Source organism: Centruroides sculpturatus, unplaced genomic scaffold (genome assembly GCF_000671375.1).
Source record: "Centruroides sculpturatus isolate CEXI.00-Female unplaced genomic scaffold, Cexi_2.0 scaffold73, whole genome shotgun sequence".
In the NCBI taxonomy this organism is placed as follows: Eukaryota; Metazoa; Arthropoda; class Arachnida; order Scorpiones; family Buthidae; genus Centruroides; species Centruroides sculpturatus.
Genome location: NW_019384330.1, coordinates 386,495 through 397,481, shown reverse-complemented (window position 1 = coordinate 397,481; position 10,987 = coordinate 386,495). Strand labels below are relative to the sequence as shown.

Sequence of the window (10,987 nt, the reverse complement as noted above, 5' to 3'; positions counted from 1 at the left end):
CAAATTTAGAAAAAGAAAAGATACTATTTATCAAACACAATATATTGTATATGTATTAGAACAGCAGTATGGCTCTAATGAAAATTTTTATACAATTAAAATTCTTATAAAAATAGTTTGTAAGAGGATATTTTTATAAGAATTTTTAGAAGTCATATTTGATTTATTTTATTATTTTTTTTATGATAAAATCATTCGGAAAAATCTTACATATTCAATAAAGTAAATATAATTATTCCAGCAATACAATACAGTAAAGAAATAAATTAATTTTATATAAATCTGAAATGTTTATGAAAATTAAAAATCTAGTGCGCTTCTCTAGAAATGTGCAAAAATAAATAACAATGTTTATAAATTAAAATGTGCTTAAAATTTATATACAGATACTCCTTATTTATAACCAAGTTCAGTTAAACATCTGAAGTTTATCAAAAACTTGGAAATATATCAATATGATTTCCCTTTAAGTAGGAAGATTTAAACTGCCAATTAACAATATATTGTTTCTATTTTTTATAATCTAATATAAAAATTTTGGAGTCTAGCTCTTGTGCAATATTCTTTATAATAGTGGCATAAAAATATATTTTTCTATTCAAAAATATTGTATTAAGTTATAGGATATTAATTATAAATTTATATAGCTGTATATTAACTGATTATAATAGGAGAAGTGTCTGTATATGTTTAATAAATTTTAATAATAATTAAAATTTTGTTTAATAATAAAACACTTTTCCAATTTTTCTTATAAAAAAATATATTTTTAAATATATATATTTTCTTTTATAATTCAGATGAACTAGTAGATTGAGCTTTTTTATTTTTCCTCACTCTTCTGGATTTGATATCTGAAAGAACTTCGTAAGCTTGTTGAATTTCAATGAATTTTTCTTGGGCATTCTGTTTCTCCTCGGGATCTTTGTGTCTGTCTGGATGCCACTGACGCGAAAGTTTTCGATACTGAGCAGAAATTTCTTCTTGTGTTGCATTTCGTGTTAAATTTAAAACCTGCAACATTAAGAATTTCATTATTTTATTAGAATAAATATTTATAATATGTATAAATTAAATATATTACATACAGAATATAAAAAAATAAATGCAACTTTCACATGCCAAATTTTTTTTTATTCAAGATATAATTAAAATAATGCATGTATATTTTTAAATAATATTGCAAAATGATATATATCAAATGGAAGAGCTAATCAGTTCTGCACAAACCTGAATCATGAACAAGCACTAAAAAAATTCAATAAAAAATTAACCTAATGACGATGATTAAAAAGTTTTCTACTGAAAAGAATTACCTTTTCTTTAAAGACTGTTTAGTATTTATAAAAAAATTTATTCTTTGTATACATTATATTATGAATATGGATAAAATAAAGATATGCAGTGGTACAGTATTTCGTACTTTGAATGCTTCAGTGTTCAAACACAAAACTCAAAAAAAATTCACCTCAAAGTTTGAATTGTGAACACAGTGAAAAAATGTGTTTGAATCATAAACACAATCTATATGTTATATGTCCCAGTCAACTCTCACTATCACTCTTGCATTACACTCGTATGTTTTCAATGCTTTTTTCACTTTATGTTTAGTATGTTTAGTTATATATTGTATTGTGTGTTATTTGTTAATTTTTTAACAATTTTTTCTGCAAGTTTTCTTTGTTGACAGCTTTTGAGCACCCTGTAGGTTTTGTATCCTTTATTCAAAATTTCCTGAATGGAACGTTTTAAACCACATTTGACATGTTTGAGGTTTAGGAGTATCTTCCCCAAACACATTACAATTGTTTTTACTATTTATACAGCATTACATCCTTTTTGAAACTCATAAAGCATAATATGCGCAATATGCTTTTTAAGTGAAGATATTACAACTTGATTTTATTCAAACAATATGTGAAGTAAACAGTTTAAAGTAAAATTCTGAACAAAGAATAAAATCTCACATAATCTATATGGTAAATTTCATAACTGTTATAATTAAAATCACACATCTACGAAGATGCAAAAGTCCACAGTGTGTGACCAATAAATGCAATTTTGTTTCATTATATAGTATTTACGTGTTTTATTTATTTATTTATTTATTGCTATCATGTTTTAATTTATTATTAGAGCATTTAATTGTGTTATTTTTAAATTATGTGTGTTTGCTGTTTTAAGTTTATCAAATTGGGTATTGTTTAGGATCTAGGAATGAATTAATTCACTTTCCATTATTTCTAATATGAAAAGTTGATTCAGACTTCGAACAACCTCCTGGAATGAATTAAATTCTAAGTACGAGGCACCACTGTACTATACCAATGCCATTACTTTGAAGCTACATCTGCTAAAACATAGCTTCAAAGTGAAGCTAAGACTTTTCAAACATGTACTATAGCAAAATAAGCTTAACTGTTTTTGTTTTAATTTATGCATTGTTGATTCTTATCCTTTACAGTCAAAGATTCTTTATATGCTATGTTCAATCTTCCTAAAAAAAATTCCCTTTCACTAGGAGAAATAAGTAAAATTTACATAATGCTGTAGAACTATTATACAATTTAAACATGTTCCATTTTGTGAATGAATTCATTTATTTTGCCACAAACACTGTAGTGGAACTAATGACCCAAAGGCTATGCTTATAATTATGCAATGCTGGAAGATCTCTTTTGCACTAGAATAAATGTTAAACTGGCATTATACTATGTTCATTTTTATTGTTTCTTTATTATATATCCTTTGTAATTGTACATGTAATTTTGTACAATTGTTTTTTCATTGTATTTTATGGCATATTGTTACGTAACCAGTTAATTTATATTTATTTATTTGCCAAAACACAAAACAATGCCAAATGACATTGTTTTTGTTTTGGAAATAAATAAATATAATTTAACTGGTTAAGGTAATTAGAGCATCAACAATATCATATCATGTAGGTCTTGGTTTCATTCTTTAGCTGAATATTTGATTTACACACAAGCTTCATATTTTGAGTTACTATCAAAAGTAAGTCTTACAGGTTTATATTTGCTTCACATTTAATAAATTGCCTACTCTTTACCAGGAGTAGGCAATTTATTAATTTAAGCAAGGTAATTTAAGCAATAAATATTCAGTAACCCCAATACGAGAAATCCTTGTTAATTCAAACTCAGATAGTTTGAAATCCCATTATTTTATGTATTAACACACCATAGTTTAATTGAGTTATTAAAGTAATCTAATATATTATTATAAAATTATAAAGAATTAGTTGTAAAGTTTAATCCAGTAAATTTAAATTTCATAAATTTTGAAAAGAATTGAAATTTGAATTCAGTATGAATGTAGAATGCTATAGAACAGGGATAGGCAACCTTTTTCTATGTAAGGGCTGCATTTCAAAACTTTTGAACTGACGTGAGCCACATACAAGAGAAGAGAGGATAAAAATGCTGGTAAATCACAATTATTTATTCATGTATAATTATAAATTAGCATAAATATACTTAATTTAGCTTCTGGAACTGATGTAAATATAATATATTGGAAATATTTGGTTAAATATTAATCATTGCTAGTTTTAAATTAGTTTTGATGTGAGTCTGTTAGCCAGTTTCTTGTTTTAATTTTTACTAAATTCATTGTGGGATAAACTATTCACATACATAAGTTGTATAAAATATTGTTTGAATTTTTGATGCATACTTTCTTAAGCTGGGAAATTGATATATTTATTCATATTTTATGTGATGCAGGCTGCAAAAAGTATTAATGCAAGCCACATGTTGCCTGAGGGCTGCAGGTTGCCCATCCCTGTTATAGAACAAGCATTCTAATTGGAACAAGTGTAACTGATCTGAAGCAGGACAGTCAAGCTGTTCAAAAACATTTGTCATTTTTAAAATAATACTGAATGAAAGCAAAGGTTACCAATTTGATTAATATTTACATTTTTCCAGTTTGTATTTCTTTCTTTTTAATCTGCTATTGTTATTACAATGTACTAATTTAAATGTTTAAAATTATATATGACGACAAAACCAGAGAATGTTCCAAGAATTTAAAGTATCTTCTTAGTTTGTTCATTTATAGAATTTCTCTAGCTTTATGAATTTTTAATTTGATTTTGTTTTTTTAAGGAATTGTTTTTATATTTTAAATCAACATTTATAATGTTTTTAACATTGATTTTACCATATGAAAAGTCTAATTTATTTATTATTAATGCCAAAATTCTTGTAATTGATTATAAAAACTAAAGTATTTTAATATTTTAAAGTATTAACGTTTTAAGTATTAAATTTTAAGATATTTTTACATATGAATTTTGATTATAATCAGCATTATAATGCTATTGCCAGTAAAGATTTTTTCTTCATCTTTGAGTATGGGTTGAGTGAATTTGAACTGAATATTAATCCTTCATATACTACAGATGCTTTTATATATAAATAACCAAACCATTGTAATTTAATACATAATCATTTGAAGAATTAAAAGTATATTATTTTTGTAGTTGTAAATATAGCATTTAACAAATGAATGTTAAATATCAAAATCATTGTTAAATACATTTAGTGTTTTGTATCTGTTGTCATGGATACTGTGATATACCATCTTGTTAAACAATCAATATTTATCCTTTTTAAAATAAATATTCAATAAATATATTTAATATTAAATATAAAAAAATTGTTGATAATGTCCAAGATGTTTTTTATTGGTCACCTTGATGTTCCAATTTGTTTTCAGGACTTTATCAGAGCTATAGACCATGCCCATCAGAGTAAAAAAGTCAAAGGAACTGATATTTTACATGTAATCCTTCATAAGATATAGCCTCCATCCTATCTAGAATTTTGAAAACCCTCAAAACATGAGATAAAATTAAAAAGTGAAAAAAATCTGAATTATTTCTCAAAAAAATGCTAAAAATCAATTGTTTTCCACTTTACTAGGGGAAGTTAAGAGCTCATAAAACACAAGAAACTGGATTGCACCAACTACTTCTGGCGCACGATTAGAGTCACACATCACATTCCATTTAACCTACGTTAGGCTGATTTTGGGGGCTATATCTTGCAAAGAATCACAAGTAGACCATTGATTCTTTTGACTTTTTTACTCCTATGGCATGGTCTACAACTCTAATAAGGTCTCAACTGCCTCATTAAGAACTACATTTTTTACCATTATATTATTAAAAATTACCTGTAAAGCATTCTTTTCTCCAAGGGGATCCAATGCATGTATTAACTGATGCCATATTTCCCACCATCCATGATGTTGAGCAAAATTATAAACATCTTTCATAACTTTTTTAAATTCATTCCATAATGGACTTGTCAAGAAATTTTTTATTGCTTCCCTACAATATATTTCTTGGCCTTCTTTATCTGTAAAACTACAATTAAAATATAACCAAGAACACCATAACGATGCATATATCAAAATGCAAAGTAAAAATATAAATAATCGATAAAAAATGGAACGCTGCCGACGTGGAGATCGCCGCCACTTTTTAGCATATCGATTAAAAGCAGCACAAGATAGTACCGATGTCCAAAATACTGATGATTTCTTCCAAAAATAAAGTGGATATGTCAAATATGCTCCAATTAAGGGCATCCAAAAATCACCTTCTTCCTGGCCAATATTTCCAACAAGATAAACACCTATAAAAAATAAATGAAAATTAATTTAATATAATAATATTAATTTTTATTTATGATGTGTTGAAAAAAATTGTATATACAGTAAGACCCCGCTTAACACTGCCTCAATTAACACTGATTCATATAACATGGTCTGTTCGAAGCCTAAAAAAAAGCTCAAAATTTACGCTGATTCAAATTATCATGGCATTTCATTGATTCATATATAATATTATTATTTACAAACATGACCCAATCAGCAAAAGGTGGCAAATTATAGCACTTTACTTACCTTAAATCTATGTTTGTTTCATGCAATTTTGGAAAAAATATAACATCATGGATGCTGTAGGAAATATCGATTTCACTTGGCAAGAATTAACTAATAAATGCACGAACAAAGTGTGGAATAAGTTATGACTGAAGGTATCCAAGAATTCTCAACGAGAAAAGCCTATTGCTGTATCATCAGGTTGACCAAATTGTCAACCTAATTGATACAGCAGGACTAGGAGGATGGCCGGATGGCCAAGGGGTCAAGGTGGCAGCCTACCACTCTGGGGAACCCAAGATTTCTTCAGACATGTCAAGAAATCGCCAGGAATTTTTCGGAGGGTGGTCTGTTTGGATATGTTGGTGGGCCCCATCCCTCAACCACCTGGCTGCCCCATTGAGGGCCTGGCTGAACCCATAAACAAATTGTAGCAAAAGATCCAGATTTTGAAAGGAGTGCAAAAGCAAGAGGAGGCATTTTGGATGCAATCTCCTGCTAACGCCATTTGCTTAAGGAAAGAAAAAAAAGCGACAAATGAAACTACACAACTTTATCGCAAAAAACAAGAATTTCAGAAAAGCCAGGACCTTCACAAAAAATGAACTTTACATTCTGTGTGCATATGTTTATGTTATTTAACACATATTATTATGCAAATTAATATAAAAATAACTGAAAATTAAAGTAAAATCTGTTTATTTTTGGTCGCATGTTTCCCTTTCTCTATTTACTATTTATGTTAAAATGATCTCATTTAATGCTGTTTCGTTTAGTGCTTTGTCTTCTAGGAATGCATTCCCATGTTAAGTGAGGTCTTACTGTATTATAAATTATCATCATTACAAAATATTTTTTTATCATCTTTAATTTTCTACATAACTTACTAATCTATTATAAAACATAGTTCAATCAGTTTTCCATGAATAAAAAAAGTAGATTTTGTAAATAATATTGGATAAAAAGTTATATATATATAAAAGATCTGAACAGTAATGAATCTAGTTATTTTCAAGCTATAAGAAAACTGATCAATATAGAGAAGTTGGCCTAGAAATTACTGGTAAAGTTGGCCTAGAAATTACTGGTAATCATTCTTCTTACACCATTCTTCTTTATTATTAATATATTTAAGGTTTTGGTTGCTTCGTATGTTAGATTTTTTTTCCTAAAATATACAACAAAAGATTTATTCTAATAAAACTCAAGATCACTGTGATGGCACACACATTTACATTGCTACTATATCTGTTATTCTATAAGTGGCCAAAATTGTTTGTTCTTCCATTTATCTAATGTAGTTTTAAACATCAATGCTAGAAGTAGCATGTAAAAGCATCTGTATATGTTTATTCTATAGGAAAAGATCAAATAGAATTATTTTTAATTTTGTCTGCATGATCACCATCAATTATATATCAAACAAATAGCCAGATTCCTTTATTGCACTATTGTGACTAAATAATTACAAAACAATTTGGCAAAGGCAGGCCACCAGGCTGTTAAATATAATAATTATAAATAAATTAAGTTTAGAATATTCTGGAAGAAAAGATCACCCAGAGTGGGACTCAAACCTTCAGCTCCTAGTTATTGTATAGAAATATGACATAAACCTGCTCACCATGCAGGGACTTAAATTTTCAGTTTCAAAATTTGAAATTTTCTTCATATTAAGCAATTTCCCAAGTACAAATTACAGAATGAAAACTATCATATCAGTAATGCCTTTCAATCTCATCAAGCTTCAAATTTATTCTTTATTTATCAAGCTTGTTAGCTTAATAAATACAGAATAAAGAAGTTTGATTTTAAAATAACAAAATTATACAAAATCTAGTATTTTTATAGATTTTTGCTATGGTTCTACAAAAACTGTAAGTTTTTATTGCTATTTTCAGAAAATGTAATTGATAAATTAAATCATTAAGAGAGAATTTTGCTAGACAAAAATAGCATCAAATTATTAAATATTTAAAAAGTGACTTTAATGATTTATCTTGTTATAACAACTTATCTATTAGCATTATGAGGAAAGATCATTCATAAATTATTTAAAATCATTTTGTTTAAATGTTATGATGTCTAAAATAACTAAACAGAAGACACTAAAGAACTCTGCATTATAAATGCAAAATGCTGGAAAATTTCTCACTTAAGAATAAAACTTGATGGAAATGTAGAGATATTAACAGCTCTTAAATCTTAGATATTTTGCATAAAACACAATTCAACCTTAATTAATAAACTAAACAATTTGAAGAGAGTTTCATAGAAAACAATAAATATTACTATTAAATTGTATTGGAATAAGTTAAACTTGTTTCCATTTGTTAATTTGATTACTAGAAATAGCCACATGATACAATGTTTTGAAATAGATGTATACTGACAAATTCATTGAAGTTTAGCTTCAACAGAACAATATCAAAGTACACTCCTTGAATTACAAATGCAGGTTACATCATATGATCCTACATTTGATTTTAAAGATGTGAACTTATGTTAGTTCAAATAAACCTCTGAAAACATTTCCCTTTTATCAAAACTTTTAGTTTTCTTAAAAACAGATGTATTTTCTCTTCTACACTTACAAAATGGTACCAAGTCTTATAGAATATCCCAAATATATAAACACTTTGGACAACCAGATATTATATAATTATAACTTATACCTTCTCCAGGTAAACGAATTAAACCTTTATTTTTACAATAAATATTTAATTTTTTTTACAGTATAACTATCTAAAATTTATTAAATTATATTTCATCCAATGATGCAATTATTTATGTAAAATTTTAGCCACCTACATATCTGTTAAACATATGCTGCTCACCTGGATATCACTAAAATATTTCAGTATTTCCAACTGTACAACTGCAGGTTTTATATATTTACATTAAGTTGAATGATAAAAATTCATTGATACATAAGAAAATGAAAGAAAAACAAATAGATTAAATACATTTACACATCAATATTAAATAAATAAATAATATCTATGATAATATGCAATAATAATACTTTCAGTTCCTCAATAAATAATGAGTATTCATTATTTATATATATATATATAACTTAATACTAATTGTTCTCAAGATTTGCATGGAATAGAATTTAAAGCATTTATATAAATAAATTGAATGATATGTTTATAATTTTGGATTCTCTTATTTTGTTAATTATATTCATTTTATTTAACCACTTTTTTATGAATTATATTTAATTTTAACAGTAACAGTAACAACTTATTAAAAATATTTTAATGATATTTTAATATTTATATAGCTAATGAATGAATATACATTTTAGGTCATCTGCTATAATTCCCATGTGTAACATGTAGTTCATATCAACAAAATGATAAATTCATTTAAAAATGTAATATTTACTTTCATAAAGTACTTATAATCTTATCATATTTCTCAGAGAAATGATAAAACTTGAGATCAGTTTCATTTTGTTATTATAGATTTCATATTTGTTACAAAGAATTACTGTAATTCACTATAAAGTTTAAAATAAAGAATACATACAGTTTATAGAGAATTATAGGAATAGCATACTGAAGAATTTGTGTACATGTGTATTTAATACTTTTATTATGTAAAAGACATTTTTTATCATTATATCTATGCATTTTATATAAAAATAAAATGTTAATCAACTCAAATTAAAAATTATTATAAATTAAAACACACTATCTTCTCTCTTCACTTCTAATTGCAGACCTTTATAAAATAAAAAATATATTCAGTAGAACTCAGTTAAGAAGTTTTACATTAGAAGTTTAATTTCAAAAGTCCCAATTTTTTCCATATTACAAATGTCTTAATTTTTTTATCATATAAAAATGTTCTGATTTAAGAAAATTTCCTGTTAAAGTAGATAGAAATCCTTGTCCACAACCAAACAATGGACTTGCTTAAGAAGTCTTCAACTGCATCTTATCAAAATTTTACACATTTAACTGTATATGGAAAAATCAAAATAATTACATTAAGAAATGCATAAAATTTCATGTCATATCTGGCATGGGCAGCTCACCACTGCTCTAGCCACATATGCATCAGACTCCGAAGTCGAGCCGCAATTCAAGAAAGCCGCAGTCATCATCAACACACCCCACCAGGAACATCTCAGGTGGCTTGAGGCCGTAGCTATATACAACACTGGCCGAGTGACCACGTGTGTCAACCAGAAGGAGGAGCTGACTCTATCCCTGGCCTGGCAGTCCCTGCTAGATGCTGAACTGCAGCTACCTCCCCCGATGCATGACCATGCATGCGAGGGAAGACCAACTTTGCCGGAATGACACCTGATCCCACAGAATAACATACACTCCATCCAGTGAAATTCCTTAACCAGTTGACCTGAAGAACAGCATGAATGTTCGAAAACGTTTGTCAACTGCAATATATAGTATATATATATTGCAGTTGACAAACGTTTTCGAACATTCATGCATATAGTATATATATGCATTATGCACCGTTTACAGGTTCTAGAGGTATAAATTTCATATCATTTTGTTTGTAACTTTGGGCTGCTTTAAACATGGATTTTACAATTTTCTTACATAGTTATAGGCAATAAATAGCAAGTTCTGAAAAGCACTTTCAATATATGTCTTCAATGAATTTTAGTATAGTAGTTATAGATCTGGGATTTTGTTCAAGGGAATCCTTTAGCAATTTTTTGTTTTACAGAACAAACAGATGATGCAAGCTACATTAGACAAATAAATATGGATTATTGAATGAAAAGCTATATTGTTTTCATTTCTGCTTAAGAAGTGTTTTAAACTGGTCTCTTGAAAAAATTAACTGAGTTCTACTATATATACAATGCATATATCTCAGACATGAATTTGTCTGATGATAGTAATTAAAATTTCTGAAGATATGGTAATTATTTTTTTATTATTTGACAGCACACTTTGTAGAAAATTCAATTATCCAAACAAAATTTTTAACTTTTTTTAAATATTTTGCAATAAAACGTTTATCACTGTTTATTAGTCTTTGCAATTATTTATATATATATGAATGATAATATATATATATA

General features: G+C 27.0%; 1 protein-coding gene across 1 annotated transcript in view; it reads right to left on the bottom strand.

The window, feature by feature from the left end:
* Positions 1 to 627: 627 nt before the first annotated feature.
* Positions 628 to 10,987, bottom strand: part of LOC111629575 (dnaJ homolog subfamily C member 22-like) — a 37,328-nt gene continuing 26,968 nt past the window's right edge. The window contains exons 2-3 of the mRNA XM_023373488.1: positions 5,206 to 5,669; positions 628 to 1,014 (exon numbers count right to left, since the gene is read on the bottom strand). Of these exons, the coding sequence (XP_023229256.1) occupies positions 790 to 1,014; positions 5,206 to 5,669 (689 nt within the window). The 3' untranslated portion in view covers positions 628 to 789. The remainder of the gene's footprint in view (positions 1,015 to 5,205; positions 5,670 to 10,987) is intronic.